Genomic DNA, 25,546 nt, shown 5'->3' with positions numbered 1-25,546 from the left:
GTTACAGATTATAGCAGAGTGGGGGGTCACCAAAAATGAAATTTTGCTATGGCAAATGTAGTATTTTACCTTAGAGCTGGTAATAGTTCAGAATTGTCTACTTTACATTCTAGCAGTAAATATACTGGGAGAGGTTTCACTTTTTGTTGATTCCCACTCTACCCTCCAATACAATAAAATATATTTGAAAGAATGCCAGTGGAAATGTTGATGCCTTGCTTCTAAAGATCATATTTACAGCAAACTGCCTATGTAAGAGCAGTCAGTTATTTAAAGTAGCTATAATAGGGGCCAAAGTTCTGATTAATGATTTTTTTTTCTTCTTCTTCTTTGTTTAGCTCCTGGTATTTCTGTCTTCACATTGCCTGCATCTTAGTGTTGTTGATATTGCCATTGAAAAGAACTCAAAAAGGAAGTATAGAGCAGGAAAGCATCAAGCCCCCATGGCCCAAAAAACTAGAAGAAAACATTTTGGGACAGAACAGTTATTCCACAACAAATAATAGTTTCAATCAGAAACGAGAAATAACCTGCAGATATCCAACACTGAAACAATGATTGGGAAATACTATGATGAATATATTTTGTATGTTTTCAAAACCCATTTTTAGCACCTTTTAAAGGGGTTTGTATTTGTTTGCAAAGGTTTTTAGTAAGAAAAGAATGCTGTTACCTAGGGAATATCACATACAATAGCAAGACTGGAAACAAAGCAAATTAACCCCTCCTATGCCATGTCCCTGTGGGTCATGCCTTATATGAAAATATTACCATTATTTCAATGGGCACTCAGGACTTGCAACGTATGTCCATAGGGTCAGATGTGTGCCCCTTTGCTGAATGTACGTTGTGTATCCCAAGGCACTGATGGGGTGGAAAACAGCTGTGTCAATCTAAATTAACACATGGAAATTAACTTTTCCAAATGAATGACTTGCCTTAAACCCTCTATCTACTGAAATATTGTTTCTAAGTGATAATTTCATGTTTAATATTATGTGGGAACTGTATAATGTTGGGTGCTGTTTTTTAAAAAAAAACAAGACTATGAAATGGGAAACTGTTGAAAGGTTGTGAATCTTTGAAAAGGTATTGCAATAAACATCTCAGTATTTGGAGGGTTTTCTTAGATCTCAAACTATTACAGTACGTTGCGGAACTGTAAACATTACCAATGCCAAATTATAGCTTAGTTTGATAAAGAGAGTCTAATTACAAAGAGCCCTTCTGAAAGGATTTTTTTAAAACTAAAGATTCACCTTTTTTTCTAGGGCTAATAGCTCTGTTCTAGGTTTATTTTATTTTGTTGTTTTTAAAAACACTAAGTGGACTTTGAAGCTAGAGACAAAATGGCAGTCATAATAGAATACAGATGAAGACACTGTGCAAGCCACCAGGCTTTCAGTGAAAGTGCTTCTTACCTTTAGCTACCGGAGTTCCTTATTCTAGCACTTAAACATTTTACAAATAGTGACTTTTTAATCTTTAAGAAGTCACTCTGAAGTTTCTCAGACATAGAATGGTTAGTTGAAGGTGCTTACAGTATCGAATAAATATAGCCAGATTACCTTGAGGTTGTAACTCAAGTTACTAGAAAACAAAAGATGAAATCATATGTCAACCAGGCACTGTATGCTTCATCTTGATAATCCATGGCCTTTCACCCCAAAATGCCGGTGGGCTTTAAGGAAAGCTTTTTCTTTTTTTCTAAAATTAAGATTTCAGATGCAGAATTCACACTACACTTTTAGGTGAGATTATGGGAGAAAGCAATGTTTGGGAATGTGAGACTGATATTTCATTTTGAAATTATATCAAGGAAGTAATGTTGTGATTATATCTGTAACAGACCATTTATTGTGGTAATGGCCTCTGCTAGAGAAAAAATGTGTTCAAAGGGCTATGTTTTTATTTGCTTATATTCTGTATTATTTCCATATGATTTTTAGTAAATGCAAACTGTGTTTATCCACATGTTGTTTTAACTTTAAAACTTATACAAAAAATGCCACAGCAACAGTAATGAAACTTATTATCAAACAATAACAGCCAAATGAGGTGAGTAATAAATTTCTTGATTAATATTTTGGATCCTGAAAACTTCTTGGTTGTGCATCTTACAACATTAGTTGACTGAATATTGTGAATGAGTACAAAAAAGGCAGCTTTCAGCTTTTAGGGACACTAACAAGAAAAAATATAGTCTTCTCGTCATCTAAATGTCAGAAGGCTTCTTCAGCTCAGTTTCCACAGAACCTACACTTGAGTTGGATCAGAATTATGTTTTTCTTGCTTGGAAAGTTCAGCATCTGAGTTTTGGCACTCTTCCCAAAATTCCAAGGAAGATGAAGACAAGCTTCTCCTATATGTGGATATTAGCACACGTCCATCAATCCACACAGCTAGGCAGAACTGAGTATACCCTGGATATGGCTACACTATGTTAAAAAACCCACGGCATCAAGTCTGAGCCCAGGTCAGCTGACTCAGACTCCCAGGGCTCAGGCTGCAGGGCTAAAAATAGCAGTGTGGGTGTTCGGGCTTGTACTGGAGCGCGGGCTGAGACCTTCCCCCCTTGCTCAGGGTCTCAGGGTAATAAAAGACCCGTGGTTGGCATGAGTCAGGTGACTCCAACTCTGAGACCCCTCCAGGGGTGAGGATGCCAAAGCCTGAACATGTACCCTGAAATTTTATAGTCCTGCAGCCTGAGACCCACAAGCCTGAGTGAGCTGATCTGGGCCATCCAGAGCTATCCCAGGGGTCGTATTGCAGTAGACATATCCTGAGAGAGCAGTTAACTCTGCACTTCAAAAATGGCTTGGATACTGGCAGTCCGTGTAATTGAAAATGATCAGATTTGTAAACTCCTACCATGGTTATGCAAACAGACCACTACATCCCCTGGGCTATGGTTATCATAACATGCTTTTCCCAAACACATCTATCTTTTCACATTGTATATGGCTAAGGGCAGGCTGATCTGTCTTATTCCACACAAAAGCAGGTAAGGATTTTATCCATAAATCTGTAACATCACTTGCATTTTCTCTTTCTGAAAGGATATCAGACTAAACAGGAGACTAGTCTACATTGTACACACTTCTCAGCTTCTTTTGGTTTGTCCCCTTCTGTTGTTATTGAGCTGGGTCCTCTCCTTCAGAACCCCTGCCCTCTCCCAAATGGCATAGAGCCTAATCTGGCATTTCATTTACATATCTACACATATAAGCATTACATATGCAAACAGATTTGCCAGGATGCCAATGCAATACAATCTGTATTTGGTAGCCTCAAACCAAAATGTCTCCTTCTCCCCTTAGTAATCTGGTATTTTCTTTTGGTATGCGTGCCAGCAGATATCATCACATTTAAAGAGGCATTTGTCATTAGTTGTGCATTTGCAGTAACAAGAGTAAATATCCTGTAGAAGAAAGCACTCATAGGCTTCTGATGCAAATACAATTTGTGTTGGCCCTTAACTTCCTCAGGAATTGGCATAGCTAGTCTCATTTAACACTTGGATATGAGGGAGTATACATAGTTAAGCAACTATGTACAAGCACCAATTGAACACTACCTGCAAGATTCCTAGCTTTAATTGGATATAGCTGTCTGCTTCTACATTCAGTGTCATGTTTATCACTCTTGATTCCAATTTGGAATTTTGAAATTCCACAAATGTTGCCATTGCTGCATAAGAAAACAAAAGACAATGAATCTCATTAGTCTTGGGTAGAATTAGTGCCCTTCCATTTTTATCTCTTTGTAATATGCTCATTTGTGAACATGAAAATACATAGGGCCAAATTCTGCTCTTAGATGAGAGTACCTCCTATTCGTTGCAATGGGAATTGTGTATGTTTATCTCAGGGCAGCATTCAGCCTTCATGCATTATACTGTTGCTTTCTCTGCTTTTTGTTACTTGCTTTGCTATAACAAATTAAAAATACTGCACCAAATTCTGTTTGTGAATTAAGTTCAAGAGCAGCCCTCAGTACATTTAATTATTTAAAGATTATTCAGATAAGAAATATTTAGGTAGACTATTTCACTTTAAAGGCTTATATAATTACTAATTACTATTTTAGTGATATTTTAATCTTTAAGAAGAAATTTGTGGTTTATCAGATACAAAAGTAACCTGCTTTTAAATATTTGGTCTCATTTTATTTACCACTTCATATACACATTGGATATTGGATTCCAATTAAACATTTTTATGAGGGCTAAATATAACTCATCCTTGTTTGTAATGTTATGGTGCTTTGTAGACAGTTGCATATTGAGGACATTTCTTCTGGACACTTAATGAGCTAATGCTCATTTTTAAATGTATCCCTCATAGTAACTGTTCGCTAATTATTTTTAACATTTAACACTCATGCATTCATTGAAGAAAAGAAATATAAAGAAGAATAGTTTGAGTGGTGCCTACCACTGTCACTATAGTGAAAGTATCAGAGGGGTAGCCGCGTTAGTCTGGATCTGTAAAAAGCGACAAAGAATCCTGTGGCACTTTATAGACTAACAGATGTATTGGAGCATAAGCTTTTGTGGGTGAATACCCCCTTCATCAGATGCATGTGTCACCCATGAAAGCTTATTCTCCAATAGGTCTGTTAGTCTATAAGGTGCCACAGGACTCTTTGTCACTATAATGAAAGATCTGTTAATTTTAAAAATGTATATAAATTCTGTTTTATTCAGCCATAGACATTCCTTCAACTGACATTTATACAAGATTTCAGCACAGGTAAAGTTTTTTTAAAGGGACACATGAAAAGATATTTTCTTAAAAAATAGTCTTGACTATGTTTTGAATAACACCTTAAGGAGAAGATGTTCAAAGAGAGGTGCATATAAATAATTGCATTGCCCTTGTCTATGCACAGATTTTGTATAAGCATTTTGGTTAACGGTGTGGCTATTTTACCAAAATACATATATGGTATCCATTATACTGCTAGTTTATATAAAAGTGCTTATACCACAGTAGTTTATTCCTCTGACCTTAGGCGAATAAACCATACCAGTATAAAAACCTTTATACCAGTTTAACTGCATCCACACTGGGGAGAGAATTATACCATATTAATAATACTAATGTAGTTACAGTGGTACAACTGTTAAGTAAAGACAAACCTAGGCACTAAAATATCATGGGTGAAATCCTGGCCTCTTTGAAGTCAATGGCAAAACTCCCATTGACTTCATTGGGGCCAAAATGTCAACCCATGTGTGCAAACTGTATATCAGCTTACACATGTGGCTACCTCTTCTCCACGTGTACATGCAAATATCTGAATATGGGCCTACACCTAACTTTAAAAACCTAGCCTTAGATTAAAACATAAAGAAGTTTAAAAGTACCATGTAATTTCTTCATCAACAATTACAATGTTTGTTTAACTTTGTAACTACTCTGGTCTGTTTAATTTTTCTAATTCTCATTGGAGTTACGTGAAACCAGCCTTGAAAAGGTCAAGGTTTTTGCCTAAAAATAGATGCTTTTTCAAATGAAAAATGAACTAATCAATTTTACAAAATCACAATGAAATGTGAAGTTTTCAAATTTAATTGAAAATATTTTACGTCCATAGTTCTCATGCATTAAGATTCCAGTTGAATACAGCATTTAAGTACATGTTTAGCCTCAGATATGTCCTTAACCCCATCCTTATTCAGCATAGCACTTAGGTATGTGCTTAAATCCAACTGAAGTCAAGGGGACTTAATAACTGTTTGCTTGAGGTGAAGAATGTGCCTAAGTTCTGTGCTGAATAAGGGTGAACTTAAGCAGGTACTTAAGTAAACTTCTAAATTGGGGCCTTCCCCAGTGATGCAGTGTTTCAAACAGAAAAACTGCAAGGGATGATTAATAAAGTAAACTAAAATTACTTTTTAATCTTTTAATTTCATAGATTTCAGATGAGATTTTTGTATTTCTTTGGTTGCCAAAACCTGTATTTCAAGCCTATTTGTATTCCCTTTAACAGTATTTAAAAAATTCTTTTGGAAGCATTTTGGTTACAGAAATGTGCAAAAGTAAGCAAATAAATGTAAATTGGCCAGTTCATCCTCTTGTATCTTTCTCCATGCTATTAGTCTCCAATGGATTAGGCCTGGTTTAGTATTTTAAACATTTAAAAATTACATGTCATATTTTTTTAATATGTATATCCTTATAAAATTGTGAAAATGCAACTCTCTGGACTGAGAAACTGTTATGGTCTGTGGTGTGCATAACCATATGCAAGTGTCTGTATAACTATTTACACAAGACTAGTTTGTCCCCTCAGATCATATATCATACACCACTAAATTAAGTTCTGTTTTTATGTTGCTACTTCAAATAAAAGATAAATTAAACCTCAGAATATCAGTCACATTAAGGTCTGAATAAAATGAAAGGACTCCATGGCTGTGGCAAAAACGATCTCCTGGCCATTATCCTAAAGTGAAAATATAACTGTTAAGCCAGAATCCAAATGCAAAGTAAAGGTCTCAGCTGAAGTTTCATAACAATCTCCACTTAAAGTTTGCCTGTAGCCAGTCTTTGAACACAAAATTTGACTTCACATAGGCCTGGTCTACACTGGGGGGGGGGGGGGTCGAACTAAGGTACGCGACTTCAGCTACGCAAATAGCGTAGCTGAAGTTGAACTACCTTAGTTCAAACTTCTTACCTGTCCAGACGCCGCGGGATCGAAGTCCGCGGCTCCCCTGTCGACTCCGCCACCGCTGTTCGCGGTGGTGGAGTTCCGGAGTCGACGGGAGTGCGTTCGGAGTTCGAACTATCGCGTCTAGATTAGACGCGATAGTTCGAACTCCGAGAAGTCGAACGCTACCCATCGACCCGGCCGGTAAGTATAGACGTACCCTTAGCCAGATTATTTGAATGGAAAACAATGTAGGGCTGCTTTCAGATGGACCCTTTTCCGATTGCTCCATCAGAGAAGGGAAGTGAATAAGGAAAGATTTTGGAGAAAGAGGTTTCATTCACTGAGATGCTGCCCTGGCATAGGAACTAGACTGAGTCAGGAAGAATCATCTAACTTGGATTCATTGTAGAGTTCTTACCAAAATTTACAATGTGAACAGACATCATTAGTTCATCCAGGGTTATGATTTTACTTCTCTTTCTTCCAAACCCTGAAAAGGGTTTGTCACAGCTTAATGAGTACTGGAGATCTCAAAATAGTAAGGCATTGCATATCAGTGGTGCAGCAACATTTTGTCACAATGGGTTAAAGAAAAGGATATTTGCCCACATGTTTCTTTTTTACCTTTTTTATGTGTTCAGTTCTCTTAACTTTTTTTTATTAACAACTTTCTCATTTCATACACGTTTTCATGTCCAGTGATATTGACTATTTCTATGAAGAGTCTTCTGACATGTCTTAGAGTGACAAAAGGTGTCATATGATTTCATAGTGACTAGGTAGTTATTTTTAAATTCCAGACCTCAAGAGTATTCTAGATCAGTTAGAAAAGTAAATTCTAAATGTATTGAATGGAAACTAGTTTAAGTCAAGATGGGTGAACATAGCATTATTCAAACAATATAAGATATTGTAATAAATTTTCAATTTAAGAATCTAAAATATGAAATTTAGTTCTTTCCTGTCTTGGTGACACATTCAAGGGTATATTATTTACCTCAGTGCAGAAGTAGTTATGCACCCAAATACCCACACACAGAGTTGAGAAAATACACCTAAAAGTGGATAGTTATGAGTATTCCTCAACTTGCCTTTTCTGGTTCAGAATATAATGCATTGTCTGTGAATTTCATTTTTACTATTCCAAAATATATATTTTTAAAAAAGTGTTATTTTTCAACAGATCCATAAACCTAGATCTTGGTGTATTGGTAAATTAAAATACCACTGTGTTAGTTACACTGTGATGTGATATTTTAATAATTACTCATTTCTAATTTGTCTCTGCATTGCTGCACAGATAGCAAGCTGTTATGTTTTAAAGGTGTTTTTAACTTGCCTATAAATGTTTTCTAATTTGTGTCTTTAAAATCTGATTAAATAGTAGTTTAAAGAAAACCTTGAATTTGTTCTGCTAATTTCATTGGTGTCTTAAATAACTGCAAAGTAGTTCAATGCATTGCAGCAAACCATGAGATCTAACAAGCTAAGCAGACCCTTTGCTAAAAAAGAAATGCTTTCTTCACCAGAGGATCACACCTCTGATACCTGAACTATTCAACATTACAGTTAGACTATCTAACAATGTTAAAAATAATAATTAAGGAATAGTAGGGATGGATGAAGAGCCCCCAAATAATTTAATTCAAACTGAATATTAGGGGCTATCGATTTTAGGAATATTGGATATGGAAAAAAGTGTAATGGAACTAGTAGGAGGTAAAATGTGAGCTATGGTGGGCAGTGTAGTTAGGACGGCATCAACACCGGCTTCACAGAAATAGTGAGAAAGAACTGAGTGTTTTCACCAAGTGTCTGTGTGTCCTTCAGGAAGTAATGGCAGAGGGATTCAGGCAGCACTGAGTGGACATGGCGCATGACTAGATCCTGGTAGCAGGATCACAATAACAGGCAGAGAAGAAAGGAATGTGTGTGTGTATATATAATATTTATATATAAAAATTTAGTTTTTATGGCATGTGTGTAAATTCCACAATAGTGAGACTACAGGGCACAGAAACACTTCTCCCAGCCACTACCCCAAATGAGTTAGGAATGACTTCAAAATAATTGAGCTACATGACTGAGCCTAAATCGACTTTGCAAAGCTGTCATGAACATTTACCAGACCAGGCACAAAATCAACTGACCTGTCATTTGCTGTGTGGGGATTAGTGAAAATGACCCCACAAAAAACAGTTTTCAGTATTGTTGTAGATATGTTGGACCCAGGATAATAGAGTGAAATATCCTTCACAGGTGGGTGAAATAAAACAATCTTTGTGCTCTTGAATTAACTCACTGGATTCATGGCTCATTACAACAATCTGTAACCAGGGCCGGTGCAACCCATTAGGTGACCTAGGTGGTCACCTAGGGCGCTAACATTTGGGGGGCGGTGACCGCGGCGGCCGGACTGTCTGCCGCCTCTGTCGGGGACGGCATTTCGGGGGCGGGACCTTCCACTGCCTCTGTCGGGGGCACCATTTCGGGGGCGGGACCTTCCACCACCTAGGGCAGCAAAAAAGATGGCGGTGCTCCTGTCTGTAACACACTAGCCCTCTCCCCCTTTTTTTTTTGTCCTGTGACCGCAGAGGTGTTAACTGATCATTTCACCTAGAATGGTCTCTTACAGTATGTGAGAGACAAGGTGGGTGAGGTAATATATTTTATTGGACCAACTTCTGATGGTGGGCGAGAGAAGTTTTCGAGCTTACACAGAGCTCTTCTTCAGATGTGGGAAACTTACCTGAGAAGAGCTCTGTGTAAACTTTGAAAAAAGCTTCTCTTTCTCATGAACAGAAATTAGTCCAATAAAAGATATTACTTCACCCACCTTGTCCTTTAATATCCTGGGGTCAACACAGCTACAACAACACTGCATCTTCCAATATGTGTTAACTACTTGTGCTAAATAACTTGTTCCATAAATTAGCTGTTACACCAAGTAAGTTTCCCAAATGTGAGGAAGCTTGAAAGCTTGTTTCTCACCAGCAGATGTTGGTCCAATAAAAGATATTACCTCACCCACCTTGACTCTCTAAAAAATAATTTTACAGACATGTAAATGTATTTGTGTGTGTGTACAGTAATTACTGCCAAACAATGGGTGAGTGAACAGAATTTTGTAAGGCTGCTCCAAATCCAGCCATTGACTGGTTGGATGACACTCTCACAAGACACTCTCCCTCTCAACCCATGTAGGTGGATACATTCCTGAACATCCAACAACCCAAATATCTTCAGCTTGATATTTGGAAATAGCCTCACTCAAATGGCTCAACATTCATATTGTTTAACAAACTGCTTATTTGTTAAACAATATGTTTATTGTTTGTTTCTCACCCACCCCAAAGAAATAGGATTGTTAAAATGCACCTCCCATGGATCAAAGCTTCAGCAGTATTTGCTCTGGTATTAGGACTCCAGTGTAAGGACTTACCTTGTCCTTGTTGGCTAACAATAATATTTAAAGCAGACTTGGACAAATGTTGGTCTTTGCCAATATATGTTGTTGTACAAAATGAGCAGTACCATTGATACTCCCCGAAGGCTTACTGTTTCCAACTTAGACATAATGAAGTCCAACTACAGGCATAGGAACCCAGGACTTAGCTTATATATTTGTAGGCATACCATATTTGTTTAATTTGTAAACACCTAGAGGGTAATAGGATTATAAGGAATAGCCAGCATGGATTTGTCAAAAACCAGTCATGCTAAACCAATCTAATGTCCTTCTTCCACAGGGTTCCTGGACTAGTGGATAGGAGGGAAACAGTAGACATGAAGAAGTATCTTGATTTTTTTTAGTAGGCTTTTGACACAGTCGCATGACATTCTTGTAAACAAACTAGGGAAGTGTGGTCTAAATGAAATTATTATGGTCAAAAGACTACTCAAAAGAGTAGTTGTCAACCATTTGCTGTCAAACTAGGGGCACATATCTTGTCAGGTCCTCCAGTCCTGTGTCCTGTACTATTCAATATTTTCATTAATAACTTGGTAATGGAGTGGAGAGTTTTTACACATGACACCAAGGTTGGAGGGGTTGCAAGCACTTGGCGGATAGGATTAGAATTTGAAGTGACCTTGACAAATTAGAGAATTGATCTGAAATTGACAAGATGGAATTCAATAAAGACAAGTGCAAAGTATTTTCATTAGGAAGGAAAAATCAAATGCACAACTACAAAATGGGGAATAACTGGTAGTAGTACTGCTGAAAAAAATATGGGGTTATAAAGGATCATAAATTGAAAATGAGCCAACAATGTGATGCAGTTGCAAAAAAGGCCTATATCATTCTGTGATGTATTAACAGGAGTGTCATATGTAAGACATGGGAGGTTATTGTTTCACACTACTTGGCACTGATAAGGCCTCAGGTGTAGAACTATGGGAAAAAATTGAGAGTCCAGAAGAGAACAACAAAATTATAAAAGGTTTTTAAAAAATCTGAGCTATAGCTTTTATTTGTTCTAGAAATGCCTCATCCACCTCTACCTGATTTGGTGATCTGTAGTAGATCCTTACCATGACATCATGTTTATTTTCCCCCCCTTTATCTTCACCTGGAAACTCTACTGGTTTGTTTCACCTCCTTCTGGCCCTCAGAACAATTGTGTACATTCTTGATGTAAAATGGAACAGCTCCCTTTCCCCCCTCATGTCCTTCCTGAATAAGCTATACCACTCTATTCCAATACTCTATTCATGAGATTTAGCCCACCACGTATGGCATCTGTGATGCCAATTAAGTAATAATTTAGCTTAGACTAATATTTCCAGTTGTTTCTGTTTAGTCCCCATATCCCTTGCATTTATGTATAGATATATATGATGTTGAGCAGATTCCCCACTGTTATCCCCATTGTTGCTCCTATGACTCTGTTGGTTGTAATTTTCCACTCCCTCTCCATCATTTATAGAATTGTAGGATTGGAAGGGACATCAAGAAGTTTTCTAGTCCAATCCCCTGCACTCATGGCAGGACTAAATATTATCTAGACCATCATTGGCAGGTGTTTGTCTAACCTACTCTTAAAAATCTCCAGTGGTGGAGATTCCACTGTTACAAGAGATTTTTACCTGTTTTGATCCTGTATAAAGATTGTAGCACCCAGGACAGAGATAGGCATAAAGATACTGACAGTCAGAGGTGGGAGTGAGATACATCTCTTATGTTGTTAGCATAACAAAGGTAGTGGCAGCATCATAATGCTTTAGTTTGTGGAGAACAGTAGTTAGTTTTAGATTTGAGGCTTTAGATTAGTTATAATTAATGGTAGTTTATAACTAAATATCCAAAATGGTGGCCACACTGATTTTATATTAGAAAACATCAAAAATGGAGGACACAGAATAAATTGACCAACAGTAGATCAGAAACAGGGATGAAAAAAGTTCGAACAGGGATATCTCAACTCACTCCAAAATACTGGAAGGAAGAGATTAGGAGCAGGAGCAGGCAGAGCTGGTTGGTTGAACAGTTGCCACCCACACAGGGAGGATCAAGAGGAGGATCCATGCAAATTACCAAGCCTGAAATAATAACCAATCAGAAAAGGCCAGAAACTGAATATAAGGCCAGAAACTGAATATAAGGGCAGCTGACAGAGTGTGTGTGTGTGTGTGTGTGTGTGTGTGTGTGTGTGTGTGTGTGTGTGTGTGTGTGTGTGTGTGTGTGTGTGTGTGTGTGTGTGTGTGTGTGTGTGTGTGTGTGTGTGTGTGTGAAAAGAAGTAGCAGAAGAAGACAGAAAAAGGAGAACAGAGAGTAGAGAAAAGCAGCAGCAGAGGGAGAAGATAGCAGGCAGCAGTAGCAACAGACGGAACAGAAGGACTGAGATGATACAGAGGGATTATAGAAGAAGTGTAAGCCTGATATTTATGATGATTCTTAAGGAATGACTGGGTATGCCTGTTTCTGAGTGTGATCCACCCAACCCCATTCTGTGACCGTTTTGATCACAGCTCACAGAATGGTAATCTTAACTACTCAATGTTTCTTTAATGTTATATTGTAATGTTATTTTATACATATGTATAGGGTATTTGTATGCTACATTGTAATGAGTCTAATGTTATTGTATTAGAGGACTTATGCATATGTACAAAAGGGTCAGTATGTACCAATAATGCAACATTGTATTTGTCATACTGTCTGTGTAGTCTTCTGTGCCATTTGAATATATGATCTTTAAGTGCAATGTAATTGTCTTACTACCTATTATATACTGTATTGCTTTCTTTCTTGCTTTATTGAATATAATGTAATCACCTAATTTTTTTAAATAAGACTTTTTGAAGAATTGCTGCTTGTATGTCAATCCTTTGAGCGGAGGGCTATAACCTCCAAGGGTTAGCAGAACTAGTGTGCTCTGCAGAGTCCTCTGCATGTCAGAGACAAACCCCCTGGTAATACCCTAGCAATTCCTCTAAGGTGGGTCACCTTCTTATTACCCCTCTGAGTAGAATAAGTTTACAATCAATTTATGGTTATAGGCAGTCCAGTGTTGGGATTCCTTAAGTCCAAATTTTGGGGTAGCAAATTGGTGTCCCTGGGTGGGCTTGAGGTGTTAGTTTAAGGAAAAAAATGCCTCCTGTTGGATAGGAGGATGATTGACACCAAGCAGTACATTTTCTTTTCTTCCTTCTTTCTCATTCTTTTTTACCTTTTTCTGCTGTTTATCTTAAAAACCAGCTTTTCAAGAAGCATGCTAAGGGTAAGTAACTAAAGGTAAGTGAAAGCTTTCAGTTACCTTGTTAGGAATTGCTATTTTGTTCAGTTATCTCAGTTACCTTGTTAGGAATTGTTATTTATATTGATGCTGGAGCCATAATCCTAATAGAATTAGGAAGCCCAGCTAAATGCTTAAGGGCTGGTGGAAGGGTCAGTATAGTCGTGATCAGGCTGTTCATTAGTTCAGGCCATCATACCTGAGTGTAGGGGTTGTCATGCCCCGGTGACTGGCTAAGGTTGGATCATTCATTAGTTCAAGCCCTCATACTCAGAATGCAGGGGTTGTCATACCTCAGTAAACAGCTGCAGTCAAGATCACAGCAGGTATAGTGTTGTAGGTTACATTTAGAAGATAAAATTGTAGTTGCAAAGCAAGGATCGCAGCCCAGATTTTCACCTACACCTGAGTCAAAATGAAAAAGCCTATTTAAATGTTTTCAGGCCAGAAGAAGGGCATTCAGACCCACGCAAAACAGAATTGGGCACATAAGGCCTTAGGAAGGCAGATTCCAGGGTCAGACACCGAGGATAGGAAGGCCTTGGAAGAACAAAAGAATGGCCATATTGGATCAAACCAAAGGTCCATCTAGCCCTGTATCTTGTCTTCCAACAATGGGCAATGCCAGGATGCCCTAGAGGGAATGAACAGAACAGGTTATCATCAAGTGATCCATTCCCTGTCTCCCATTCCCAGCTTCTGGCAAACAGGCTAGGAAGGCTTTATCCTGCAAACTCAGAGAACAGGTAATGTAATGTAATGACCCATCCACTCCGAGTCTTTATTCAAGCCTAATTTAATGATTTGCAAATTAATTCCAATTCTGCAGTTTCTTGTTGGAGTCTGTTTTTGAATTTTTGAATGCAAAAGTGACAGCAAAAGGGAAACTGAGGCACAATCGCATTTTAGAAATAATGTTAGGAAACAGTTTGGACGATTTTGCTAGAAAGTTAGGATGTGGTCCTTGGAAGGGAAATGCGTTCATTGGGCCTGGTGCTTATCAGCAATTCTGCAGGCAATGGCACCAATGGGTTCAACCTAAGAAAAAAGGCTTTTTCCTCAGGAAAACCTAGTAAGAAGGAGAAAAAACAAGTTGCCTTGCAAGGGCTCCAGCTTGTAGCTGGAACTTTAGATACAGAAATGGATACATTATTAAAAGAAATACAATTAAGAAAAGAGGGAAAAAAACTTAAGGATGAAGAGTTATCTAATTTCAAAGCAGAAGCTGATACATTGAGAGCAACTATGTTGACTCTGTGCAAATTGTTGAGTCCCTGTAGAGGGGTGGTCACCCACTTCCTGGTCTGGAAAGGGTTACAGCCAGTCCTGGGAGAGGGCTGGGGCTGCAAGCTAAAAGCTAGGCTGATTGGGGAAGCAGCCGCAGCTGGGCCATGCCCCAGTCAGACCTCAGCTGGCCCTGATAAAAGGGCTATGAGCCAGGAGCTAGATGCACTCTCCCTCCAGCTTCAGAGTCTCTCTCCAGCACTGGAGAGAGAAGGACTTGGCTGCCTGAGCCAGAGGTAGAGCAGTGCTGGGGAAAGGCAAGAGGAACTCCAGCCTGGCAACTCCCCACGCTGCAGGCCTTGTGCAAGGCCTAAAGAAGGTACTGGGGCTGCAGAGGTGCAGCCTGGGCTTAGGCAGCTGGTCCAAACCCCCTTGCCGACGATGAGTGGCCAAGATAGACTGCAGTTTGCCCCAGGGAGCAGGGGCTAGATGACGACTGGCAGTAGCCACTGAGGCAAGGTGGGGTAGAGGGTTGGGTGTTCCCCTGGGAGGGGAGATCCAGAGACTATGGGGGTACTGTGGTGGGCAGAACCCTGACGAAAGGGGCACTGGGGTCCGGAGGGACACAGGGGCCTGAGGCAAGCGGGACATCGGGCAGCAGAAGGCACTTGGGAGCTAGAGAGCTAATTCCCAGGATGAACAGCAGGAGGTGCTGTACCAGTGAGTCGCCGCATCGCTACAGTCCCAAAATGAGCTAAATAAAATAAGAGGAGAACAGGAAAAGTTAATGAAAAAAGTTGAGGAATGGAAGCAAAAAGCAATGGATAGGCAAGCTGCAATTAGAGTAATACTCTTGGATGCAGGTGAAAAGAGAGAAAGAAACCATTCAGCTTGTATAAATTTGCTTTTACAGTCCAAGGATGACAGTTCTATTTCACTTGGACTCCCAGGGTTTTCATAATTCACCAGCTATTTGTCATATACATGTAAATAAGATGTGGGATAAAATGCCTAATAAGGATAGCATCATATCATATATAAATGATATCCCTAAAAAACTAGGGAAGAAAACTTAGAAATATTAGATCAGGTTTCACAAAAGATAAAGGAAACAGGGTTTAAGGTTAGTCCAGAGAAGTTCAAATACGCCAGCAGCAAGTAAATTATTTAGGAATAATGTTGAGATGAGAAGGACGATTGCCAGATAAGCAAAGGGTGGAATTATAGCAAAAGTTACCAGCCCAGACAGATATACAGTGGAGTCGTGTCATATACACATTTAACTTACACGAATTCAACTATACTCATGCAATGAGCGTATGTCCCGGAGTGAGCATGAGATGGGAGACGTGAATCTGCTGTTCCCTCAGTCGATCTCATTTCCTGCGTGCCTCTCATAGTGTGAGCATCTCGCTGCATTGAGTGTGATTCTAGTGTTTAAAGATACATATTTTTCGTACAATATGGCCCCTAAACACAAGCCAACTACTTTATCTGGTGCTCAACCAAAGAAACAGTGATCTGTTCCAACACTGGAGGAAAAACTGGATGTGTTGGACTTATTGAGAGATGGTATGTCGGTCTCCAGCGTGGTGCGTAAATATGACCACAACTAATCTAGCATCTGTGCCATCAAGATTCGAGAGAGAGAAATTTGTCAAGCCGTGGCATCAAGTGCTCTAATAACTGCTAAGGTGACGAGTCAGGTGCGTGATAAGACTTTAGTGAAGACTGAAAAGGCATTGAATTTATGGATGGAAGACATGAACTGTAAACGTGTGCCTATTGATGGATGGCAACACATTGCGAGAATAGGCTCTTAGCGTCTACACGCTGTTCAAACCTCCCGCCAAAGAGGGACAGCCATCTGATGAGAAGGAATTCAAAGCCAGCCAAGGTTGGCTTAACAGTTTTAGGAACCGCTTCAACCTCAAAAACGTGCAGACTACTCGTGAAGCTGCATCTGCCGATGAAGAGGCAGCAAAAGCCTACCCCGAACAATTAAAGAAAATCATAGAAGAAAAGGGCTATCTTCTGAAACAAGTTTTTAATGCTGACTAGACTGGGCTCTTCTGGAAAAAAATGCCCAACTGCACTTACATTTTGAAATCAGAAAGACAAGCCCCTGGCGTCAAAGCAGCTAAAGACCATGTGACTGTGTTGTTTTGTGGCAATGCGGCTGGGCATTTAATAAAGCCGGGCTTGCTCTACAGGGCTTCAAATCCCTGTGCCCTAAAAGGCAAGAACAAAAAATCTCCTGCCTGTGTTCTGGCAATCAAATAAAAAGGCTTAGGTGACGGCAGTATTATTTCTGGATTGGTTCAGCAAGTGTTTCATTCCGGAGGTCAAGCAGTACCTCAAAGAGAAAGGACTTGACTTCAAAGTGTTGCTGATCGTAGACAATGCTCCTGGCCACCCTGAGTCACTCTGGTTTGCGCATAACAACACTGAAGTCGTCTTTCTCCCGCACAGTACCACCTCCGTCCTCCAACCTCTCAACCACAGTGTGATTCGCTGTTTCAAGGCCACATACACGAGGCTTACGTTCTCACGGATACGTAGCACTATGGATGCTGATCCCAATGTTAATGTGATGGAGTGTTGGAAGTCCTTCAACATTACCGATTGCATCACTTATATTAAATAGGCAATGGATGCAATCAAGCCTGAAATATTCAATGCATGTTGGCGAAATCTATGGAAAGAATGTGTGAATGATTTTAAGGGTTTCCCAACCATTGACAAAGAAGTGAAACGCATTGTTCAGGTGGCCAGGAAAGTGGGTGGTGATCGTTGACATCCATGAGGAAGAAATTGAAGAATTAATTGAGAGCCATAAAGAAACATTGACTAACGAAGAGTTAGAGGAACTGATAAAATCGTCTACAGAAGATGAAGATGATGATGATGAACAGGAAGAGCCAGCAAGTTGGAATCTTCATAAATTTGCTGAAGTGTTCCAAGCAGCGAAACACTTGAATGATTTAATTTCTGAATACGATCCCTCTATGGAATGAAGCCCCAAAATCACATGCAGTATTATGGTCGATTTGAGACCATATCAAGAAATGTTTGAGCAGCTCAAGAGACAACAGCCGATCACCACGTTTTTCAAGAAAAAAACAACCAGCAGCAGATGAGCCTGGCCCATCATCTCCTGGATCAACACCAAGCCCTGACAACCCCCCAGTAGTATCATCATCAGCGTAGACTAGCAAGAATATCCAGGATGAATGGTGAGTGGTTAGGTTTACTGTTTTCTTTTTTTATTCTTTCATTCTTCCGACTCTCTCTCTCTCTTTTATGTAATTAAAAATACAGTACTGTAAAATTATATTTTGCATATTTACTCTTTATTATATACTGTACATTACTGTATACATTATACATATTACTGTACAGAGTTGTATACTGTACACAAAACCATGTATACTGTACTTTATGGGTGATTTAAGGGATTTTCAAGGGTAATTTTGACTATATGCAATTTTCACCTTATGCGCTGACTTTAGAACATAACCCCTGCGTAAGATGCTACTCCACTGTATCTATCTTAAGATCATGTTTAGGGATGGCAAATTTCTCAAGAGATTTTATAGAAAATTATGCAGAAAAAGCCAGTCCATTGTATAAGTTATTAAAGAAAGGTAAAAACTGGGAATGGGGATTAGAACATCAGGAAGCTTTTACTCATCTTAAAAATGGATTAGCACAAGCCCCAGTGTTAGCATACTGCATACGCAAAGGTAGGAGAACCTTTTGTGCTCCATTTGGCTACCACTAGCACTGGAATGAGTGCTGTATTAAGCTAAGGTTATGGTACAGGTCTTTGTCCAGTAGCATATACCTCTAAGATCCTGAACGGAGTAGAACAAGGATTCATTCCTTGTGAAAAAGAGGTATTAGCCTTAGTTTGGGCTTTACAATTAGTAGGACTATCCCTAGTGCTTCTTAAAACATCCCATTCTCCCATGAGATATGTATTAACAGGAAAGATTAACAATGGACATGTTTCTAGCTTTAGATTAGCAAAATGGATGTTAGCTTTACTGAATAAAATATAACAATGGAAAAGGTCCCAAGTTTATCACCAGTTCCTTATGGTCTTATAACTGAAGGGGAATAACATGAGAGTGTACCTTAACAGAAATTCCTCCCAAAGAAACGATATTGTTCCAAGGTGGAGCAATCTTAAACAAGGTCATAGATACAGTAGATGTAATTTGGTTTGTGGATGGTTCTAGCTTTTACAAGAATGGTGAACCATATACTGGATATGCAGCAGTAGGAATATCCGATGAAAAAGTTTTTAAGGGACTATGCTCACTGTACTTCAGCAGCACAAGCTGCTGAAATTGTAGCAGTGGCATTGGAAAATACGCCAGTGGATGAACCTGTGGCTATTTTTACAGATTCTGAATGGGTATTGAGAGCTATAGTAGACTGGATGCCTCAGTGGCCAAAGAGGGGCATGAAATCAGCAGATTGTAAACCCATCACTCATGTTAAAGTTATCTTACTTATGGGATTTAGCACAACAAAGAACACAGCCTGTATTAATGGGCAAGGTACAAGCCCATAGGAAGAATGTTGAAGGAGCTCAATGGAACGAGAAGGCAGATGAACAGGCTAAAGAAAGAGCCAAGGAGGGGATAGCATGGCAGCTACAATTCCAATTGATCCCAATAGCTAAACTAGAAGAAAAGAAAATAGAACAGATCGATTTAGTAGAGCTACAAAGAAAAAATCCAGAAACTGGTGTAGAAAGGAAAACACCAGAGATGGAAAATTTGGCAGCATGAAACAGGATTGGTATTAGCTACTAAAACACATGACAATATGTCTGTGTGGGTGGTTCCAACAGAAATTAGATCCGAAATGATCTTTCTAGTTCATGATAATGGGCACTTAGGTATAGATAAGACTCTCAGTAGGCTGAAAATGGCAGGATGGTGGCCAAGTATGAGGGCAGATATAAAGCAATATGTGAACAATTGTTTTCCCTGTGCAGCGAATAACACAGATACAAAAATAGTAAAAGGACCAGGAGGATACCAGAGAATAGAGGATCCATGGGCCAGGTTGCAGATTGATTTTACTGGTCCATTGGCAAAAACTGCAAAAGGAAATCAATATTGTCTTGTCATAATTGATCCTTTTACTAAGTGGGTAGAAGCAATTCCTACAAGAAATAATACTGCCTTAACCACAGCTAAGGTTTTGGTGGATCAAGTTATTACAAGGTGGGGTATCCCTACATAAATAGATTGAGATCATGGACCTCATTTTGTAGGAGAAATTACAAAGGGATTATGTCAAAATTTTGGAATTAAGCAAAGACTGCATAAAGCTGGACATCCTCAAAGTTCAGGGCAAGCAGAAAGAATGTGCCCAGTATTAACATATGTAACACCTTTGTTAATGGGATGGGTGGCGTGGGTAATGTCTTGCAACAACCATCTCCCCAAAGAGTTAAGAGAGATCAAGCTGCTAAAATCTTAGGAGGGGTGGGAACTGGACTAGGAGTGCTGAATACGGTAGATCAGCAGTTCCTGGAGTCATGCATAGGTGAAGTGGGACACCACATATCCTCACTAGGCAACTCCCTCTCAGCAGCATTGAATGACTTGGGTGAATTAGGATTTAATATTGCTAATACATTACCAACATGGTTAGAAATGCAAGAAATGGACCATCTTCAGATTATAGGAGCACTGGAGATACTGCAGTCTAATCTAACAGAGGCACTTGCATGTGTGCAAGCGCAGAAGTTGCTTCTCGATATTGCAAAGGCTATACTCAGGGATTGTTATAATGGTATAGTGCAGCAGGAAATTAAACACATTATCTGGTCTAATGCCACCAATTTCGAAAAAGAAAAGCAGCAATGGTGGAAAATGGCGAATTTCACCTATGACCATGCTAATGAGACTATCGTGGCATACATACTTACTTAGTTTAAAGAATGCCATAGAAAGGATTCACCCCGATTCCTTTGGGAATGTTTGTGATCAATTCCCTAATGATGCCTACGGAAAATACCAAATGGGTGCATGTAAGAGAAGAGCAATATTATTCTTTAAATTTACAAGCTTGTGTGGAGCAAGACAAATTGGGTTTTACCTGTATCACTGGAGTATGGGAGGAGACTCATGTTTAGATCCCCATGAAGGAAAATGTAATTACCGGCTCCACCATCCTATGTATTTTCAAAATTCAGCTAGAGTGGTTGTTAATGGTCACCGTCTGTGTGTAAGAACTTTATGTAAAAATGAGTCAATTAATGGTTTTTATCACATTGAACACGATGCAGAAGATAATATATGTTTATGCGCAGTCTTTCCTGTGATGGGCTGTGATATAAATTTTACTCTGTCAGACTTGGAAGTGCAGAACATAATGGCATCTTACTCTATCTATGACCATCTTCCACCTATTCATATAGGAGCAAACCTCCAAGCATTAAAGGATATGGTTTATCACCTAAAGCAGCTTCAAGTTCAAGGAGCTCACACTTTACTCACTGTACATCATTCTGTGGGTCAAATCACAAAGGTGTTAAAAAGAATTGGTGATAAAGCCAAATTGTCCTATTGGTGAGAAGATCTTTTTACAGCTAGATCGGGTGAATATAAAAAGGGGAAATAATGCTCCATCCAATTGTAGTCATACTACTCATACAGCTGGTTATAATTGTATACCTAATAATTTATATCTGTGTATCTGTGTAAGAAGAAATCTAAAGATTCTACAGTAATGCCTTTTGTAATATGTCAACCTGCATAATCACATTATGGGATTGATGTTCAATGGTATTGATGTAACAATAATGTCAGATGTTTATTAAAGGTGTCACATCTGCCAAGGAGTGGATATGTAAGGTGTTATTGGTGTATGGTTATACTTTTGTCATGTATTATAATAAATGTTGCTGCAGTTCAAAATGGAGTCTAAGAATTCAAGATGGCACATGTGGCAAGAAAGGTTTGAACTCTATGTTGGTATCCTTTCTTCGTGGCATTTTCCTACTGAAATTCTTTTTACTGCCAGAACTTGAGGGACTGAGAGCTGGCTGGAACTGGTTGAGGGCAGGGTGTGCCTCAGGAATTCACACCACAGAGAGCATATAAGGAACTGTCAGCGATGATACAGGGGCTGTCCACCATCGAGGCAGCCATGTCCAGTTTCTTTGCACAAGCATTGGATCAAGATTTCGGCTACTAACACCTGCCAAGGACTTTGATACTTACCTGATATCTGATTCCTGTATTCCATCAAAGGATCCATCAGCCCAGATCTGTTGATCTCCTGCTTCGGCGGTAGAGAGTCAGATCCTCTGATGTTCCTGAGATTCTGAGATGGTCCATCAGTTGCTGGTGATCTCTATCTGCAGTGAAAGAGAGACAGTAATTGTTTTTTGGGCATTTAATAGTTTAATCAAGGGACAGTTTAAGGGTCTGGGCTTTATGCCCCTTGCTAGAATCTATTCTTGGGTATTTGTAATAATCCCCTTAGCAGTTCTTCCCCCCCAGTTGTAACTATCCCTTAATAAATCTTCTTTCTGTTTAAGGTTATATTTGTAGCCTGATTTGGGGTGGGTTAGTAGGGACAGTGGAATGTATCCACTTAATTTAGTTTTATTTAATAATTAATTTTCTAATTAATTAGTAATATTAATAATAATTAATAAATATTAATAATATGGGTATGGCTCGCCAATATGTGTGATCAGAAGATAAAGTTCGTCTTGAATCAGGCTTCACAGAATTTATACAAGGAGATTGGGGTATATGACAGGAAATTACACTGAGACAAAATTAGTCAATCAAGACCTTTTTAAAAAAAAAAAAAACAAGAAGTAAATGCAAAAATGTTAAAAGCAGTTTGAGATTACAAAGTTACAAAATACCACAGTTCTTTAAGAGAAATACCTATGATAATAAACAGTTCTAAATTCACTAGTGCAGTAGCACTAGGGTGTTGTTCACACCGCTGATAGATAGAGGAAGTGATGAAAATGGTTATGAGTTTTAGCCCTCTATAAATTAGATGCTTAGAGGTAAAGCAGAAATTAAAGTCCTTTTAGACTTACAAATTTGAAAAGAAATAACACCACACATTTAGCAGCAGTTGTGAGCGCGCGTAGAGGTGTAGGCAGGTGAGACGATGGAGAATAAAAGATGGGTGTATGCCTACCTAATGGTGGATTCACACTTTTTTATAGGGAGAAATCCTTCCTCCTATGCCCAAATTTGTCTTTCCCCCATGGAAATGTTAGGGTACCTATCCCTCATAGGCCAACTAGATATGCGTATGAGTGACAGATATGTACGCAGTTTGTGGTGTACGTGTGAGATTTGTGGGCAGAAATCCCCCACTTTCCCCCCCTATCTAGGTGAAAGGTTAGCAGACATTCAGAAGTCCCTAGACATTTGCGTAGGTTTGTATTCTATTATTACTTTTCTGAGTAAGGGTCTTAAAGGTTGCTTTCAGCGTCACGCAGGAAATTGGCCAGGGTGTCTGGCCTGGATGTCTATAGGTATCTTGCATTACAGCTTATTGTAAAGATTCGATAATCTATGCAGCCTACACACTTTTATCAAAAAAACATTTTATACAGACCAACAGATTAATCCTCAGGGCTACATATTCTCCCTATCCTTTATTTCAATGCAACACGTTTTTGTCCCTTTTGCTGTCCAGCCCAGAGCCCGCACCCAAACTTCCTCCCAGAGCCCACACCCCACGCCTCCTCCTGCACCCAAACTCTCTCCCAGAACCTGCACCCCCCTCCTAAACCCCAACCCCTACCCCAGCCAGGTGAAAGTGAGTGAGGGTGAGGGAGAGTGAGCCACAGAGGAGGGGAGATAGAGCGAGCATGGATGGCACCTCAGAGAAGGGGCAAGGCCTCAGAAAAAGGGCAGAGCCTCAGAGAAGGGGCAGAGCAAGGGCTGGGTGGGTGGAGGATTGGGGATCCCCGAAAATTTTTAAATCAAAATGGGGGTCCTAGGGTTGCTAAATTTTGAGAACCACTGATGTAGTAGATAAAGTTTGTAAGTATTATGTTTTGCAATAATAATAGTAACTATAAATATGGAATAAGTTTAATGATGGCAATAAGTATAGAAAAAGATTATGTAGACAATAAGATAAATGATAGTAGTGGAAAAAAAATATAACAAGTAATAGTATAATTACATAAATTAAAAAAAGGAAGATGAATACTTTTTGTTTTAAATAAATAGGGAAAAAGGAAAGTAGCAAATAAAAAAGAGAGAGGTAGAAAAGGAAAGAAAGGGGAAAAAAGTGAGAAAGACAGGAGAAAACGGCAGGCAATTGGTTCCAGAATCTCCCAGAGGTAAATGAAGAGGAAATATTGGACTTATTAGAAATGGAAAAAGAAGAATGATTAGATTTAATGGAAGAAGAAGGGGAAACAGTGAGGATAGTGGCATAGATACAGACAAGGGAGAGGAAGAGAGAGAAAATCTAGGCCAGGCGTTGATTTCTCGACTGTATCTTCACCTATATGGAAGATTCTTAGTTCCAATTGTTTTCAATGCAGCAGAGATAGGGGTAGGAATGTTATGTTACCTGGACACAGGATCAAGCATTTCTATATTGAACATCACAATAAACTTTGATTTAATGCACTGTGCATCTCAGGATAGATACATGGTCCTGGGGGCAATAAGAGGACAAGTCCCATGATTTTGACCCAGCCCATATCGATCAGCATAGGAGCATGGCAATTAACTAATGTCCTCCTCGGTGTGATGGACCATGGAGTGGTGTCCTATGGGATCATAGGAATAGATGTGATAAGGCTGTTAAATTGTTTTATTGATGTGGGACAAAGGGCATTGTGGGACGCAGCTATTTTTGCATTTCTTTTTTTTAAATTACAAAGTTGTATGTTATAATATGTATATTGTCTGTATTAGTCAGTCATTTGTATTAAGATAATATGTGATTAGTTAAAATGTATTTTAATATGTACTAGGATTAGAATAACAATTAATAATTGGATTAAAATAGATATAGGTAGGATAAGTATAATGTAAATAATAGGTTTTAAGAAAAGGGATGGTTATTAAAAGTTATTTTTGAAAAGTTTGTTATTACAATAACAACTCCCATCTCAATAATGAAGCTGTTACCAATAATATTGAGGAGTGTGTTTTTACAATTCCAAGAATAGAAAATAAGCCAAGGGTGGTAAAAGTGGTAATGGGACCTGTTGGAATTCATTGCGCAAAATCATATGGGTAGAATGCTTATTACTGATGATGCCCATAAGCACAATATTTTATTTGATGCTCAAGGCAAAGAAAGTTTAATGGCCCAAAGATCTGGCGAAAATTCACCACAACCCTCAGAATGTACATAGAAATCTCAGGAAGGGATAGGTACAATACACAGTAGAGCAGTAAGAGTTGGACTGTGGGAGTGTGCACTAACAGAAGGATTAAAAATGATTGCAAGCTCACCAAATCTTTTGATAGGTTCAAAAAGAAAAGTAGATTGGGATACGAAAATGATAAAATCCAATAAAACGGCTAATGTCAATAGTATTCAAGAGTGTGCTTTTACAATTCAAAAAAATAAGCTCAGAGTAATAATTTTATAATGGAGACCATGGGGATTATAAACTGTGGTGCACTGAATCAGAAAGGTAAAACACTTATTATGTATTATGATGCTCATAAATGTTCTATTACCTGTGCCTCTCAAGGTCGAGGACTCGGATTACCACACTTCACCAAAATCCTCAAGATGCGATTTGGATGCCACTGATAATGTAGGTAAAATATGGGGAAAACTGGGGAATGGCAATGTGCAGTGATAGATGAATCTACAAAATTCTCATGCTCATATAATCTTACAATACATCCAGACCAGATTCTTCATGTGCTATT

General features: G+C 38.9%; 1 protein-coding gene and 1 long non-coding RNA gene across 7 annotated transcripts in view; one reads left to right on the top strand and one right to left on the bottom strand.

Moving 5' to 3' along the window:
* The window catches only part of MBOAT2 (membrane bound O-acyltransferase domain containing 2), a 191,106-nt gene extending 189,022 nt beyond the window's left edge, over positions 1 to 2,084 (top strand). For all 6 annotated transcript variants that reach the window (XM_039528940.1, XM_039528945.1, XM_039528944.1 and 3 more), the window contains one exon: positions 339 to 2,084. In XM_039528940.1, coding sequence (XP_039384874.1) covers positions 339 to 558 — 220 coding nt within the window. In that variant the 3' untranslated portion in view covers positions 559 to 2,084. The remainder of the gene's footprint in view (positions 1 to 338) is intronic.
* Positions 2,064 to 25,546, bottom strand: LOC120400416. The gene is made up of 3 exons (XR_005595792.1): positions 25,349 to 25,546; positions 21,878 to 22,014; positions 2,064 to 3,690 (listed from the first exon to the last, which is right to left on the bottom strand). It is a non-coding gene; the product is annotated as an uncharacterized LOC120400416 (long non-coding RNA).

This window comes from Mauremys reevesii, linkage group 3, assembly GCF_016161935.1.
Source record: "Mauremys reevesii isolate NIE-2019 linkage group 3, ASM1616193v1, whole genome shotgun sequence".
NCBI lineage: Eukaryota > Metazoa > Chordata > Testudines > Geoemydidae > Mauremys > Mauremys reevesii.
Note: the sequence above shows the minus strand (reverse complement) of the source record. Positions and strands in the feature narration are given on the sequence as shown.